Source organism: Pyxicephalus adspersus, chromosome 1, assembly GCF_032062135.1.
Source record: "Pyxicephalus adspersus chromosome 1, UCB_Pads_2.0, whole genome shotgun sequence".
NCBI lineage: Eukaryota > Metazoa > Chordata > Amphibia > Anura > Pyxicephalidae > Pyxicephalus > Pyxicephalus adspersus.
The window spans coordinates 32,968,957-32,986,997 of NC_092858.1; the positions used below are offsets into that span (position 1 = coordinate 32,968,957).

The 18,041-nt window shown below is 37.3% G+C and overlaps 1 protein-coding gene across 3 annotated transcripts in view; it reads left to right on the forward strand.

The window, feature by feature from the left end:
• The window catches only part of TNS2 (tensin 2), a 102,816-nt gene that overhangs the window by 68,764 nt on the left and 16,011 nt on the right, over window positions 1-18,041 (forward strand). For all 3 annotated transcript variants that reach the window (XM_072405672.1, XM_072405689.1, XM_072405681.1), the window contains exons 4-16: window positions 1,666-1,704; window positions 3,055-3,093; window positions 6,950-6,996; window positions 7,917-8,088; window positions 9,221-9,271; window positions 9,737-9,859; window positions 9,991-10,055; window positions 11,237-11,320; window positions 12,175-12,287; window positions 15,213-15,273; window positions 15,357-15,435; window positions 16,613-16,742; window positions 17,870-17,935. In XM_072405672.1, coding sequence (XP_072261773.1) covers window positions 1,666-1,704; window positions 3,055-3,093; window positions 6,950-6,996; window positions 7,917-8,088; window positions 9,221-9,271; window positions 9,737-9,859; window positions 9,991-10,055; window positions 11,237-11,320; window positions 12,175-12,287; window positions 15,213-15,273; window positions 15,357-15,435; window positions 16,613-16,742; window positions 17,870-17,935 — 1,069 coding nt within the window. The remainder of the gene's footprint in view (window positions 1-1,665; window positions 1,705-3,054; window positions 3,094-6,949; window positions 6,997-7,916; window positions 8,089-9,220; window positions 9,272-9,736; window positions 9,860-9,990; window positions 10,056-11,236; window positions 11,321-12,174; window positions 12,288-15,212; window positions 15,274-15,356; window positions 15,436-16,612; window positions 16,743-17,869; window positions 17,936-18,041) is intronic.

Consider the following 18,041-nt stretch of genomic DNA (forward strand, 5'->3'; position numbering starts at 1 on the left):
GCGATTATTCATGATTATTTTGAGCGATCATATAATGCACGATACGATTGTTCAGATATAATCCACCAATAATGTACACACACTAGATACGATTGTTTGAACGATGTAGAATGTGACATGTACCGGAGAAAGTGTACTGCAGTACCATCCACAATCACTAATTGACCGTAAACACAAAAGATTGTACACGATCGTTGCCCAATCATATCCACTGGGACAGTCGTTCGTTTCCAGTGACATTCCTCGTTCATCGGCGTCGTTAGCCAGCCATTGTGCTCTTTTTTGTTATCGAGTATCAGGTCATTAATTGTTCATTTCAAACGACAATTATTGCACGTAGCTTTAGGGGTGCTTTAAGTACTATTGACAACCTAATGACTGCAAGGGTCCATAGCAGTTACATTTCATGTTAGTTGAAAAAAATATTATTTTACCATATGTTCATAATGCAGTTTAAGTGTATCAAAATGTAAAACATTTTTAGAAAAGGAAATTGTTTAAACTATTTTTCCTCTGTGTCTTATTGGTAGCATTTGCCTTCACTTCTTGTTTTACAAAATAAGAATTCCTCTTAGACAGTTGTCTCCAAGACAGGTGTCTAAAAGATCTCCTCTCATCATCTGTTTCAGTGACAACCTTTAAGTTGTTTAAGAATGGAAATGCAGGGTGGCACAATGTGACACATGTACATGCATGGGCATCCTAATAACAAACACAGTAGACATCAGTGACAATAAAAGAGTATTGAGGGGCATCATGAATTTCAGGAAAATAGCATTCTGAGTAATACCTATAACCCACACAGTACACAAAGTTCTGCTTTAAAATGTTGTGTTTACCCTCACTTACTGTCCCAGTGACTGTGGGGCAGTTTACCTAGTGAAAATACAGACTGAAAGAAAAACCTGTTACAGGCTCGTTCACCTTTTAACAATATCCACAAATGAACAAAATGTTTTTAGAAACAACAGAACTTGAATCAGTTAACTAAGCTCCACAAGGAAGGAAAAAGAAAATCACATGTGTCCTGGGTTACCCAATGTGTCTTGCCAGTTGTTCCAGGAGTCTACATTGAGAAATCGAAATAATAACATATTGGGTGAAAATCTAAAACCTAACTTAGTTTTAAGGCCTCATTACACACACACACACGGCTTTGTACTATGTGCACTTAGAACTGTGGTCCTTTTAGTCCCATGGACGTCAGTCATGCTTGTTCAAGGTCATTATGAATAGGTCCTCTGTCCATTTCATGGGTGGAGGTTTCTATGTTATATATAGACATAAGACCTGTGAAGGTGAACATCTACTATTAGAAAAGCTTCATATGTGGATAAAGCTCCCTTGTGTCTGGTTTACAGGTCTCCCTTGTAGCACTGGAAACATTTACACCCCACAATGATTATTTTCCTGGAAAACATGATTCCCTTACCTTGTAGATTTACATGATTAGCAGTGAAGGAAACCTTCCACTGTCTTTAGACATTTCCAATAGCAAAACATGGTATGAGTCTTCATTTATATAAAAATACTAATATAGTTTTTTTTGTTTTTGTGTGTATATACCAGTATATAAATGTTAATCAAGTATGTGTATATTACAGAATGTGTCAAATCTTTGCTCGTCATAGTTTAATCTCTTTAAATTTTGTATGCATCTTGCAGGTTCCTCCATGTTGCTCCACTCCTCCTCCACCTGACATGGTAAGTATATAAACACATCTAGTCTTTACATTACACATTTTTATTATAAAAAAAGACTTTAATATAAGTACAGAGGTTATGAATCCCTGTATTCAGCATGGAGAACTTGCATTTCCTAAGCTAGTTCCCCATAATCTCAATAACATGGTGTACAAAGGGGTCGGTGGAGAGTGGTGGAAATGGATGCAATGTCTTTCCAACATGAATTATGATCTTTGTATTATTTTTCAGTAATTGGGATGCTATTACATCTCCTCTACTTAGTGTCTGCCATTGTCTCACTTTTGCTTGCATTAAAGTGACCCTGTCACCACAGGGCCACTTTTGCACATTAGCTCACCTGTTGCTTGCAACGTTTAAAAAATTAAAACGCTGGGTTAAAGCTATAAAACGCACAAAAACGCGGGTAAATGCTTCCATTGACTTCAATGGGACGTTTTCCCATGTTTTTAAGCAAAACGTAAACGCGTTAAAAACGTGGGAAAATGTGGCATAGGCGTTTTCCAGCGTTTTAAAAGCAAGCTTTAAAACGCTGATGAAAGTGCTTAAAAAAGCATAAAAATTCATATAAAGGCAATAGGAACGTTTACATGTGTTTTTAAAAACGTCCGTGTAGACCCAGCCTAAACGTCCAGAAATTGTCCAAAATTTAGAAACTGTTACAAATTCCATTAATATTATTACTTTTGTCAGCAGTTTTTTTGATCTAAAATATATATTGCTAGTCAGTCAAATGTCCTGAAAAGTCAAACATTTTTGGAACTTACGCCTGAGAACATCACACTTGTTTTATAATGTTTTTCTGCTGATGTCTTTAAACTGAGAAAACATAGTTTGCGAATGGATTTATTCCTGTTTATTGAGAAATGACGATTGTTTGCATTCCCCTAAACACAACATCCAACATTTATGGGAATGGGGTCTTTAAAGCCAACCTAAAAACTGCGGGGAATGTTTCTCAAGGTGCCAAAATCCATGTCCTTTAATTCATACACATGCTGAGATCCCTGGGGATGGTCATGATGAAAGGACTCGTGCTCATCCTTTACCAAAGCATTAAATAGGACCCTACCATAGCTGCGGAGGCTGCAGACCGAGGTCTATAACATGGTCACACTACCTGTTCTTTCCAATTTTTAAATTAATACATTTAAAATCTCAGGTGCTGTAAAGAGCTATTTAATCATAATGTAAGATATCTTGTCCTTGTATATGTAAATATAAATCTATTGGAGTTCATTGGATAGAATTAAGTATATGGACTAAATATTTTTTACGTTGCCTAAACAGGTCTCATTCAGCATTTTCTTGTATGTAGTTATATTTACTGTCCTGTGTGTTTTCTTCCAGAGGAGAAGAACTGCACCGGGGCCCAGCATCCAGCACATGGTGAGGAGGGTATGGGGTTAATAGATGCTGGGAGGAGTGGTGGGGCTGGCAAGGAAAGGGTGATGGAAATAAGCAGGACGTGGCTGGATGTCTGTGTGAAGTTTTTGTTGGCTGCGATTAAAGGAGAGAGTGACACAGCCAGTTCTAGAAAAGATGATGAGAGGGAGGGGTAGAAGAAAAGGAAAACCATCAGGGTAAAATTTGTTATACATGGAAATTTGTCTGCATTAGGTAAACCGGTTGATCTGTACTGCAATTTATTTTTCCACCTTTAAAAGAAACACTTGTTCGGATATGTCATAGCTTGTTGCTTGCACGTTGTCATGGCTTCAAGAACTTGTCTCATCTCTAATGGTGGCCAGCTATTATTATTATTAAACAGGATTTATATAGCACCAACATATTATGCATCGCTGTACATTAAATACAGGTTGAAAATGACAGACAGATACAGTGACACAGGAGGAGGAGAGGACCCTGGCCAGAAAAGCTTACAATCTGGTGGGGGAAGCAGCACACGGTAGGAGGGCGGATATAGAATGGTGAGTAAGTAGAGAGGGCTTTAGAAGACAGAAAAAGACAGGTAAGCAAGTTTGAACAAATGGGTTTTGAGTGCTCTTTTAAATAACCAGAAAGCTGGAGCAAGCTGAATAGGACGAGGGAAACCATTCCAGAGTATCGGGGCAGCTCTTGAAAAGTCTTGGAGCCGTGCATGTGATGAGGTTATGAGAGAGGAAGTCAGGATAGGTCATTGGAGAAGCAATCTATCAGGTCAGAAAGTTAAGTGGGGGAAAAACTTTAGAGGGATTTGAAGGCAAAGCACAGGAGCTTGAATTTGATTATAAGGTGAAATGGAAGCCAATGAAGAGAACCACATGGAGAGACAGCAGAAGAGGAGCTGTGGGAAGGAATATTAAGTCTGGATAGGCTATAGGCAGAAACTTCACTGAGAACTGTGGTGAGATCTGTCAATGTGTTTGGAACTTCTGCAATCTCTCCCATCCAACATAAGGGTTGGAAAAAATCATTTGTGGGGTTCACAGATTTTCCAACATGTCAGAAGTTCTTAGATGCAGTGACAAGCAATTCAGATGCCTACAAATCTATCGTATAAGACGCTCCGGCCTATAAGACGCACCCAATTTTAAAGGAGGAAAATCTAGAAAAAAAAGATTCTGAACCAAATACTGTAGTAAAATATTCTAATCATCAAGCTGTGAATATCTTGTAACTTCATTATAAAAAAATTGCTGAGTGTGGAAACTTGTACCTTGACTGACTGTCAATTCTTTTCTTGAAAGCATGCTGTGTAAAGCCTCCTATTTATTTCTTTTTTATATGAAACGTGGTAAAGAAAACATATCACCAAAATAAAAACAGATAAAAAAATCTAGTATTTTAAATACTCACGGCTTTTCTTTCTCCTTTTTATAAAGCATTATTTATTAATTCGCTATGTGCTGTTGACTTTATACTCATGGTGACACAGCCAGCAATAAAATAGTTTCTAACCCTTCTTTAATACACTAGTTTTTGCCTTATTGCTGCCTGTGTTTCTAATAGAGGCATTTCTCCTCAATCACCGTTCTGTATGATAATATTCAAATATACAGTGTGGGGATATTTTCCTTTATTTCAGCTCTGTCTGGAAGCTGTCATAAAAATAGAATATAAAAGAGAAATCTTCCCTGGGGACATGGATGACAATTAAACGTTGACAGCTAACCTTTCCACACTCTTTCTCAAACTCTTTTTACAAATTCTGACTAGAGCTGGGTTTTAAGTCTATTTTAAAATAAAACTTGAGCATTGATCCAGAAAACAGACCGCTATACTTATTGCCATAAATCCATTGTATTTGGCATCAGTTGCTGCATTGCCCTAAATAACAAGTCTGTTAAACTTGCCATGTGGACTGCACAGACAACAGCTTTGGAATCTTTGTTTCCACAGAAATTATTGATCTGTATAGGAAACCAGAATTCATGCCAGAAAGCATGTGTGTAAATCCATAACTGCTCGATAGGATTCAATGCCCGTAGGTTAGAACGGCATAATGTACTTACAGTCAAGGGAGGTGTTAGCTTTATTAGCATTTTATTTTGTCTGTTTAAGTTTACTTGATTGACTCTCCAGTCGGTAAAATATCTCTAAAAAAAGCTGGCCAAACTTATTTTATACAAAGGAGAAAGGTTTTATTAGTCCCAAAAGCCAGCAAGTCACATGAGTGGTGAGTAATGTATGGCAGGGAGTTATATGTATCTGTCATTAGGTTTTACTGATGAATTAAATGAGGAAAGTTTAGGGAGTTGTACAGGACATTAAAACACTACTCCTACACCATGTTAATCATCCAGCATTATGACAGCAGTTTTAAATTATGCACTTATTCTGTACAGGCTATCTAGACATGTGCCATACATCAGCATACCTTCCAACTTCTTGAAATGAAAAAAGGCAGCTTTTAGTACAAAGTATGTAGGGTAAAGACACTGCCATCCCTGCTACATCTTCAGTTACGCAGGACAAGAAAAATGAATACGAGTAAGCTATACCTTTTTTTGATTATACTTTTTATATGCTGACCTTTAAAATAGGTACAATTATTTAGAATGTCCCATATACCGTAATTAAATGGTATGTTGCTCATGTAGTGTGGGCATGTCCCATTCAAGTCTAAGGAACACAGCATAGGGAATGTTAAACAAGGACCACAAACATAATTGTGATCAAGGTGGTCCTCAAGAGACACTTGATGCCCCATTTGCAGTAAAACAACCTTACCTGCCTGATTGCAATTTTTTAAATACACTCGTCTGTTGCATGAAGCTGCATCTTCTCTTTTTCCTTGTTTTGATCTTTTGCCATCTCAATTGGCTGAGCCGAAATGACATAACTCCTGAGCAGGAGCACACAGTAGGTATGTTTTATTGCAAAGAATCATCACCTGTTTCTTTCTGCAATACATGTCTGTCTTTTTACAGATTTTGAAATTGGAACTTTAGTTCCAATTGAAGTTACTGACCCAGTGCAAGCATGCAGCAAAATGAAGCTATAGAAAAGTCAGTTTTCTAAAACTTTTTATAAGTCAGTTAACTCTTTTTGAACAAAGCATTAGCAGGCAAAAAAACAAGCATTTTCAGAATAAAAGCTCAGCATTGTCAGCTGTTGATATTTTTCTCATAAATAGTTGTACTTTAGTTCCTTTTCATCGGTAAACGTCTCCTGATATCAGTATTTCATTCTTCAAATGTCATTAGGGTTTTAATATGTGGAAGGAAGGAAGGAAGGAAGGGGGTTAGCTTGATGGCTGACATTTCTACAGAAATATATTTGCTAGTAGCTATGTGCTGAGTTTCAGCTTCCACTCTATTGGTGGCAGAATTTTTAGTGCTTCTCCAACAAGTCTGTTATGAAACCTTCCTAATGCGATACTTTTTTCCTTGCAGGAAACGGCTACAAGTTATTAAGCCATTTTGGTTTTATCATGATCTTTGCTGTCACTGCTCCTGGGTAAACATTATGAACCACATTTCACATTAGTTTTGCAATACTATATGAACAGTTTGGGAACTAAACTTATTAACTGAACACATTGCTGGAATTGATTAGCTCTTTTCTGGCTACATCTTTATTTGTTGATTCTCTGTATCTGTGTCTGAAGACAAGAACATTATTTCATTTATAGTTAGTAACACACACAAAATACAGGCAGCTAATTTAATGTTTGGGTACAATTAGCTATCTGTATATTTTATGGTGAGTAGAAAAATGATCATTTCTTTACCCCAATGTAAACATATATACTATATACAAAATTGACAATGCTGTAATTATTTTATTGGCTTACTTTCAGGGTTCCACAAAGTCTATTAGTGTGAAACAACGGAGTTCCCTGCCAAGGTAAGAGAACTGTCAGCTTGACAGCTGAACTTCAGTTTAAATCATCTAGATAAACTCCAGGTGGATGAAGCAAAGGTGTGCAGTTAATTTTCTTTAGAAAACAGCCATATCTAAAGTAGGAAAACTTCCCTCATGTCAGCATTCTGCACTAAAAGCATAAAGCACTATTGCTTTTTGTTTGGGGAGGTTTGACATGTCCCCTGCTTAGTCAAAGCTAGAGCTTTTATCAGCAGATAGTCTTGCTGATTGTCTAGCTATAGGCCTGACTAAGTAGGGCCCATGTTGGACCTCTGCACTGAGACCACTTATTCCAGAGCTAGAGAGAAGCAGAAAATTACAGTATGCTGGACGGGAACATACTTTTTACCTAAATTAAATCAATATTTGCCCACCACTTGTACACAGTTTCTATGGAGCTCAGCAGGTAGGTTGTACCAGACATCTACCGTAGTAGAACTAAACATAGGATGCCTCACTCATTCCTTCATGTAACCCCAAATAAACTTAATGTTGTGAAAACCAAGGCTCCATGAGGTGGAGGGGGGGGGAGGGCATACAGTCTTTTCCATGATTCCTTGTTCCTCTTTTTATCGAAGAATGTTCCATATAACTTTAGTTGTATGTTTGTGGTCATTGTCCAGGTACAGAATGCTTTTAGGATCTATAAAGTCAATCTATGATGCTATTCCATGTTTGATAAGTGTCTGCTGTACTTTTAGCATTAAAGAGACCATGCTGCAGAATGACAAGTTTCAAACCTGCATGGAAACTCCCCTATGCTTCACTATTTACTACAGACATCTATCTTTGTATTCATGTTCAGGGTCTCCAATGAGTTTTTCCTATTTGCACATGTAAGAGTGTGGTAGGTGGATTCCATTTTGAACAAATATATCTCTGTATGTTTTTCTTTCATACAGGAGTTTCAGCCTGGACCACGTCATGCAGCGCAATTACGACCTAGATCTAACATATATAACTGAGCGTATCATTAGCGTCTTCTTCCCCACCAACCTGGAGGAACAGCGATACCAAAGCAACATTCGAGAGGTGGCTAGCATGCTAAGATCCAAACACGAGGACAAGTATTTGGTAATTAATGGCATTTCAGTACTGTATAGTATTATAGTAATTTACAGTAAATACATTTAAAGCTGAATTCTGGGAAATATATAGGTTTATCTATGTGAAAGCTGTGGACACCATCTTCCCAGTGCAAGGGTTAAAGGAGGGCTAAAGGCACAGTCCTCACATTAGGTCTTCATAAAGCGTAATAGACACAGCTTCCTGCCTAAAGAAGCCCATAAATCTTTACAATTATTCATCACAGATATGGGTGCTTATACTTGTAGCCTCAGTTATCTACAGCAGAATGGGAAGGGGCTACAAAAAATCTAGCCACATGCATTAGACATATGCAGTTCTCTGTAAAGAATATAAGGTATTCATGGGAACTAATTGAAGAAATCCATTTTTTTGTTCTTGATTTTATTGACACTTTGTTCTTGTTTTGTGGAGGGGATGTTAAATAGAAAGATGAATTTACAGCTCTCGCTATTTTTCTTCTTTTCATGAGAGCAGCCTCTTCACAAGCCTCAGTTCCAAACCTGTCTCAGTTCTGACATCTTAAGCTGCGTACACACTTCCAATTTTTGTCGTTGGAAAGGATCTTTCACGATCCTTTCCAACGACAAGGGAGTGCACGATACATGAACGGTGCTGTACATACAGCACCGTTCATTAGGATCGGCTGTCGTCCATCGTCCGTGGATCCGGCAGGTCGGTCGTCCGGACGATGGGAGACACCGACTGTACACACGGCAGATTTTCGCCCGATAATTGGCCGATGCCGATTATCGGGCGATAAAAATCTGACGTGTGTACGTAGCTTAACTGTACAATGCAGAACTATTATCTACATATGTTAAATCGAGTTGTTCATTTATCAACAACCTGTATATTACATTGGCCTTCTCATTGCATATATATGGATCAGATTGCTTGGTCCTGCGTAAATGTAATGCAGATTGACGTTAGAATTAATTGCATTGAATGGCATTTTTTATTATTCTTGTTAACAATGAGATGCTCTGTACAGTCATCTTTACATTTACAAAGTGAGTGTTCACCTTCCCACTATCTGCTATAAATGTATTTCTTGTAGTTGTAAATGTAGCTTACGGTGTGTGTGTTTTGATTCTGACTAGCTTGATTTGTTTTACAGCTTTTTAACTTATCAAAGAAAAGGCACGATATCCGTAAGCTTAACCCAAAGGTAAAAATATTTCCTGTATTTATAAACTGTTGATATGTGCAGATCAGGCCATGGGTGGCCCTCTGGATCCATGGTCATAGTGCATTAAGCACTCTAGCCACCTCTGCTTGCTTTGCAAGCATTCAATATCTAAACTGGTGATGTCTGGTCTCCAGAGTTGGGGATAGCCTATGTACAAGACAGTTATTGGCTATTAATTGGAGTCTTTTGTTATTGCAAAAGATGAGTTTTTCAAAAAAGGGATATATTTTAGATGTTGGTAGCGCTGCACTAACTACTGCACAAAAGCTAATCCTTGCTGGCCCCTTAAACTTAAAAGTAAATCAATATTGCTACTCTTTTGTTTCTTTTTATGACTATTTGATCTCTATTTTTATTCATAATATTTGTGAACTTTGCTTTGTGTTTCATATCCTTACCATCATGTATGGGATGAGTTTAACACTTTCAATTCTTGTGACCTAGGTTCAGGACTTCTTTTGGCCAGATTGCCATGCACCTCCACTAGATGTTATCTGTTCCATCTGTAAAGCCATAGAGGCCTGGCTGAACTCAGACCCTCAGCATGTTGTAGTTCTTCATTGCAAGGTACACATTGAGCTGATTACACATGAGCAATAGCTCACATATATTTGTACTAAATATGTGTACATGAATAGGTGATTGATGCCTACATTACTTGTTCAGGTGTGTAATTCTCATTTCTATCTGTGTGTTAGGGAAATCAGGGGAAGACAGGAGTGGTCATAGCATCCTACATGCACTACAGTAAGGTCTCTGCAAGGTATGCCATATATGTATCATTTTTTTTTTGGTGTTCAGATACGTATGTTGATACGTTATGTGTTCTGAGATTTTGGAGTAAAATACAAAATGCAACTATTTGCAAATAATGGATAAAGTTTTGATTTGTACTAGACTTCTTTACAAGAGCAACAAATTGTTTGTATTTGGCCCATCAAGATAACCAAAGCATGATATGATGATATATGAAATATGTGAATATATGAGGTTTGCAACTTCTTCATTGCTTTTCACTAAGCGTTTGCCAACCTTCTTCTTTCAGATTTCCTCCCATCCCCTCTCCTGTACATTGATGTAAACATGTGGAGTTCTCACATAAAAAGTTAAAAGTTTTTGTTGCACCCTTTAGATAGCTTTTCCTAAAGGTTATTCTATCATTCATGCATGAACAACTGTACTATGAGCTTCAGAACAGCCCCACTTAGTCCCATATGTTATAAAGGATATTTGCTCATGTTTTTTTTAGCATGAAATAAAAAATGTGTAATTTAGTAGGGGACATGCATGAGAAATGTCCCACCGATGGAACTGATTGTATAGACATGTTCATCAATTTTTCCTCTAAACGACTGCACATGCTAGAATTAATATCAGTTTATAATTGTAAAAACATTGTTGGTCCACTGGAGCTATGTTGTTGGTTGCTCTTCTATTTAATCTTTGAAAAAAAGATTTGTGTGTCCTATAAAAGCCTAATAATGCCTCCAGATTTTTATCATTTCATTATGATTATGGGACTATTATATCACAGAAATGTCCCCACTAGTTCACTCTTTTTGATAAATACCCATCCTTTCATTATGTGATAAATCATAGGAAAGGCTCAAAACACCATGCAGAGGATAGATACCCATGAGACTTGTTTTTGGAAAAAGCAAAAATCTCTCTTGTTGCTTATGGGGAGATATCTGCCAGTCCACGGTCATCTTTTAGGAGCAACTAACAAAGTAGATTAATACTGTAAAACCATTTTATTTTTTCTAATTGTTTATGTGCAATGTAATGCATTTTGTCTGTACAGCTAAACTTTCAGGTATATTTTCATTCTTTATATTTAATTTGTGAATGATTTTCACCTGCCATGCAGTGCTTGATGATCATATCTCTCCCTCCTTCCCTTGATTGTTAATCACATTCCCGGTTTCCTTTCCCTCACTGTAGTGTGGATCAGGCACTCAGCACTCTGGCCATGAGAAAGTTTTGTGAAGATAAGGTCTCTTCATCACTTCATCCATCCCAGCGCAGGTCAGTGAAGAGAAATTGGTATCTGTACTGAACCCATAACTCCTATCATTAGTTCTGGCTAACAGGCAATGCCCTGTCCCTGCAATGATGTTTTGATAGCGTGTAGCTGGGAAATTAGGAGCCTTTCCTGCCCAAGCTGAGAAATACTCCATTGCCCTGTATCCTGTTATCACGAACTGCAGAAAGCTTTTCACTGATCTTGTTTCCTGTGACAAAGATTGGCAAAAATACATTTTCACTTGTTTCCCAGCACGCTTGACTGGAAAAATGCTGCCTTGCTGCCCTTCAGCTGATGAGGGACTACTAGACCCAGCACATCCTAAGTTTTTTAGTCCTTCAGCACCTGCAAAAACACATATTGCACACAAGTGATTAACAGGTGAAGGAGCATAACTCATAGTAACCAGTCCGCAACTATTTCTGATGGAAGCTGTCCCTCTTCCTTGCAATTTCACAGAAGAAAAGCTTTTAGTCAGGTTGCAAATCATATCCCGTGTTCTGCATTGTTCCCCATTAGGGGTTGCCAGGAAATAATATTCCAAATATGTAAAAAACAATTTTACGTGTGGTTATCAGTTACAGAAAGACTATTTTCCTGTCTAATTGTTAATGAAAAATAAGTGTATGAATAAGTGCATGTAAAAAATGAAAGCCATATACTTCAGGGTGAACATACATTATCAACTCACTGAATATTCACTGTACTATTGTTGAATTTATTATAAATAGATTAAAACATATACATTGTTTATTTTACATTTCATGGAATTTGAGGGCGTTTTCTTATTGTGAAAGTTAATATAGATGTTTCCCTGTCAGCTAACTTTTGATTTGGTAATGTTTCCTTTGCACAGATACATCAATTATTTTGGAGGTTTGCTGTCTAGCACCATAAAGATCAGCAGTGATATGCTGTCCCTGCAGTGTGTATTACTGCCAGTCATTCCCGCCCTGCAAACAGATGGAGGTAAGGATTTAGTTTGATATCTACCCCACATTAACTGCATTCATGACAGGTACAAACTATAAATCATTTTCTCCATTGGAAGTCAGGATATTTACCCTGACTTTCGTTCCCATCATATTGGTGATCAGGACAATTGGAGAAAGTAAATATCCCTAATGCAGACACAATATACCATTGTCTGCACTTTTAAACCAAATTCAAATCCAAAGTTTTTTTGTTTTTTTGTACATTTGAGGGATGTGGTCCAGTGTTCTGGCGATCTGTGTAGTTTTCGTAACACAAAAGTCTGTGTAAATATTTTTGTAACAGACTTTAGTTTTTAGAGAAACAATATTTCTACATTTTTGTTCCATGGGGAACAAACCAGTCTCAACAATACATAATGATAGAGATCATTCAGACAGGGGACTTACAGAGTGACAAATCTCCAGAGATGCCTGTTCTAAGTATTTATTAATGTAAATATTTGAACAATGACGTTTTATCGTCCTGTGGTCCTGAGTTAATGTGTCATTGTTCTACAATTTATTTCTTCTATATTGTGCTCATTATACAGTTGTCTCAAGAACATGTGCTTCTTATAACTCCTCACTCCCTCCTCACTGACATCTGTTTCTCAGGCACAGCCATGAAGTGTGCTAAGCCTGCTGATGTTTCTGAAAAAAAACACATTGGCTTACTTACTGCCATTTGGAAACTTAACAGCATCCACCTTTTATTAGGAAACCATAATCTATACATTTTGGCATACCAGATGTAATCCGATCATGCATATACAGTGGGACTTCACTAACCCATAATGTAATCAAAATGTAGATTCACAGTAAAAACATTCATGGTTTATATATCCTCATGGGAATTTCTGTCACATGTGAAAGAATAAAAAAAAACACACAGGATCTATATGTGGGCATTTCTCCAAATCTTCAGAAGATATATGTCAGTTGGATTAACTTGCAGAATTTGTAGGAAGGAACACTGACCTCTCTGTTGGAAATTGCTAGTTGCTTGGCTGTTATTCTGATCCTTTGGCTTCACAATCTTCTCAAAGACCATTTCACATTTTGTAGCAGCAAAATAATCACTAATACCAGCGATGTGTAACTAACATTTTAATTGCTATAGTCATTGGTGATTCGTAGTGCAGCTTTATGACCATGCTACTTCATTACATTAGCAATCGCAGCTACAAATTGCTCTCCTTTAGTGATTTTAAGCTAAGATATAGTGGTAATTGTAGGGTGATTATGGCTAGCAAGCTAGTTGCTGACATCTCTCATTCACTGACCAACTGAGCTACAAATCACTATAAAATTAGTAAGTCAGTTGTTACATAAAAAAATTGATATAGGTTCCTTAGTGGGAAATACCTGAGGAACAAAACAGAAAAAAATGGATTTTCACAATGTGAAAAAATGACAATTTATCATGTTTCTGGTATACCGTAGACAACCTTGCACGATTATTCAGTTGATTTTTGAAAGATTACATCTGCTGTCAGTACAGCACTCTGCATGATTGGCATTGAAGGACGATTGGCACAATTGATTTTTTAAAGATTTGTGCAGTTGTGCACATTTAGGCGATTGATTTTTACATATGACTACATCTGCTATCAGTACAGCAGTCTGCTAGGCTCTGCAAATAGTCACATCGTTGACGTGGGTTGATGTGTTGTTCTTTGTGGATACTTTTTGAACAACAGTTATCTCATGGTGTGTGCATGGCTTTACATGTAACATTGTATGACTTTACAATGTTACATTCATGGCATGGCACATGGAAAGTCTGAAACAGACAAAACTCTTCCTTTCACTAGTTTTTCATAGACATAAACTGCACTGAAACTTCAACACTCTTCAACACTAAGCCTTAGAATATCATTTTTTGCTTTTTTTTTAATGGATACCCAGATGTGTCCTGTCACTTGTTCGACAATGACCCCCTTTGTTATCTGCAGCCTTGGAAATGCTATAAGATACATTAATCATATTACATTGTCACCTGGCCCTGGTACAGTAAAGCAGACTGAATCCATTTGATAGCCTTTTCCAGTTATGGTCTGAGGCAGTTTATTTTGGATGTAGAAGTATAGGAAACATTATTTCTGGATGTCTGAACTTGGATCCTTTAGGGCTTTTTGAAGGTCAGCGCTAAGTACATGTAAGCTACTTGTTCCATACACCTGGCCTTGTTTGAACCCCACTCATCCCATCCCATGGATTTCTAATGCAAATTCATGTAGCATCATGCACCCATTGCCCATGTGTTTACCATCTGCGGCAATAAACCAATGCTATTTCACATGTGTTGTTAGAATTCCTTTCTCTTGTTATATCTTTCACATTCCTGTCAATGCCACATAAAATACCAGGAATGCCTGGTTGGGATTATCACCACCTGCATACTTTGCCCTGACTCTTCTAACTTTAATTTTGTTTAAAATACACGTCAAGGCACAATAAAAAAAAAAATGAATTCTGCAATACATGAACTTTTCTGTGTGTTTTGTCCATTTACAGATCCTGCAAGTAGAGAAGAATAGCTCTTCATTTTCCAAAGATGCATTAGTCTCCTAAATCATATTGTGGCTGACAACATGAAGTATTTTTATCGACTGATTGTTGTCAGTTTGCTCTACTACACAAAGTACTCCTATTCCCATCTCTACAATATACAGGCTAATCTTTTTGTAGTCCGGGTGGCACAAACTGGAAGGACTGTTTAAAAACAAAGAAGTGTGCAGGGGACACAGAACAGCTCTGAATTCCTGCCAAAAAGCCAAAAGGCTTTTTGCGCTTTGATAATTGACAAATAGCTATTTATAACAAAACGCTTGTATTTACCAGGCAACAATGAAACTAATAGAAGAATTTTATTGTTAGGGTTTACATACACTTGAATTTCATTGACTTTTTTTAACAGGATTCTATCCCTTTCTGAAGATCTACCAATCAATGCAGTTGGTCTACACTTCTGGAATCTAGTAAGTTCAGACTGCCATCCTGTGTTCATTTCCCTATATGTTTGTAATACCTGGAACTCACCCTTCCATTTCTCTTTTTTAAGCCATGCAGATGGCACAAGTCAGAGAAGGCAGCTGTGCATAAGTCTGGAGCCAGCCTTGCTGCTAAAAGGTGATATCATGGTATGTACCAGAGAAGAGCAATGATCTGCTGCTCATAGTAACCTGTCAGGTTTTGGATTTCATTCTTAGCTTACTTTTCAAAAATAATCTGTAATTTGGTTGTATCTGTAATTTTGTTGTTAATTTCCTTTTGTGTTTATAATTCTGTCCATCTCTGTTTTTCTGGGGAGCAAGCCAAGGGCACCTGTAATTCCAGCTATTTTTTTCTAGCCTACTGGGACAGAGAAATATTGCAACAACTACAGAATTGGTTCTGATGTTTATGGGAAAACCACATGATCTACTGTCTCCAGTCTAATAACTGTGCAATGTGCAGTAACAGCTGTAACATCTGCTGGTAAAAGTACACCAAGCACACTTTCTAAGGCAGAAGTAGAATATTCATCTGTCTGCTTTCCAGAAATTTGATTTTAATGTCTGCAGGCGTTTAGGAAATGGTATAAAACACCAAGGAACTTATTTAATAATGTATGTCAAGCCAAACCAATCAAATATTAGCTTTGTTTTACAGCCTCACTAAACTAGCCTGTATGTCTGGTCGATTGTGGATTTAACAACACACTACACTCCCCTAAATAGTGCTGGCGAAGTAGCCAGCTGCATTGTTTTAGGATATTAGATTCCATCATATGTATATTATCAGGGGTTGTCCTCTGTCTAAGCATAAAGATCAAGTGTGACTCCAAGCATTAGGGGATTTGAAGATATACTGTCAACGGGATGCTTTTAACTTGTCAGCTCTCCTCAGCGACTTCTTCTTGGGAGAAATCTGTGTTAGTTGCAACCATTTTTTTTATTGTGCAACCAGGATATAGGTACCTGTAAAGCTGTTTTTCACAAAACTGTCAGTCACAAATGTGTTATCAATAAACCACATACTTGCCCCAAAGCAGATAAAAACCAAGACTGGAGCCTGTGCATGTGTCAGGATAACAAGACAGGAACAGGTGCCCGAATAAAGACCTTCAAAGAATAATCATCAGTAGAAACTACAATAACAGTTTTGTGATTGAGTTTAGTTCTGTTTTTAATTTATGAAGTCATAAATTTTGATATTTGACTATGGCCAGTCATGTGGCAACATTCCCATGTCCTTCATTGTCTTCTGCTGTCATTACTGCTTTACACCATTTTCACAGTTTTACAGTTTTAGCTTTAACCTTTGTGTGTTTCACAGGTGAAATGTTATCACAAGCGATGTAAACCCCATGATAGAGAAGTGCTCTTCAGATTACAGTTCCATACTTGCACCGTTCACAACACACATCTGTGCTTCAGTAAGGATCAGCTGGACTGTGCATGCACAGGTGAGGAGAAGCATTATATAAAGTACAGCTATAAAATGTCTCCAGGCTTCTGCAAGAATGGCTATACAAGAGCTGATTTTTGCAGTGGGTAGTGTGAAGGCCAGGTATTTTTAATCTTTGCCATAATCCACTATGTCTTCACTTCCTGACTGAATGGCAAGCATGGGGTATGGGTTGGGGGGCAGTATTCTCATCTGTTGCAGAAAGAGGAACTATCATTAATAATTTATTTCCTACCATTATGACAATGAGCATTTGTATAGCAATACAAGGTCATCTATCAGACCAAATTCTTTTCTCTAAATACTATTCTCAAAAGGTGACCATGCAAAATTTGTAGTATGTGCTAACAGGCTGTGCTGTCATCTGCCTCCTCGTACTGTTAGTATAGGCATTTTGAGGCGGTAGTTCCATTAACTTGAACTAAGCAATTAGAAAGAACATGAAATTCATAATTAATCACAACCTTTAGCTAAAGACAAAATTTATTTGGTATTTTTTTTTAACAATATAGTTGCATTTTTAAAACGTCATCATCTAACATTATATTATACAAGTGTTTCTTGACCTTTTTAACATGGGGGAACCCTTTGAAATAACTTTCAGGTCTTCAGGGAACCCCTCCTTTACCTACAATAGAACTACAGTACATTAGTGTGATGGTCAGTGGGTAGAATTCCTCTTACATTGCTGGCCAGTGGGTAGAATGCCAGCCCTACAGATAGCCAAAAGGATTGTTGGTATCTTTTAAACTGAACTGCTCATTGCTCAAGGAACTTCCAGCTACCTCTGGAGGAACCCTGGTTGAGAAACACTGTGTTACAATACATTTTAAACTATATCCACCTTGTATACTCAATGAAAAGGCATTTAAGGTTTCAGTTCTAGGGAGAGAAACATATCATAAAAAGTCATATTTTAAAGTGTTAATCGATTAAACTAGTTGCATTATTATTATTATTAATAATATAATTATTAGTATTATTATTAATAATAATAATAAACAGTATTTATATAGCGCCAACATATTACACAGCACTGTACATTAAATAGGGTTCTGGAACTAACTCAACTAATGCAGTTTCCTAGAACAACGTTTCTTAACTACAATCTTTCTCTACTTCTAGATGGAAGATTCCCAGAAGATGCAGTTGTTGAGTTGATCTTTTCTTCTGCACAGGACAAGTCGAAAGGTGAGTGAAGATGCAATATCTGTAGCTACAGCTGTAATGGTCAATAGCCATTTTGTTGCCATAATAATCTATTTACACCTTATAAGAGCCACTGTATACCAACATC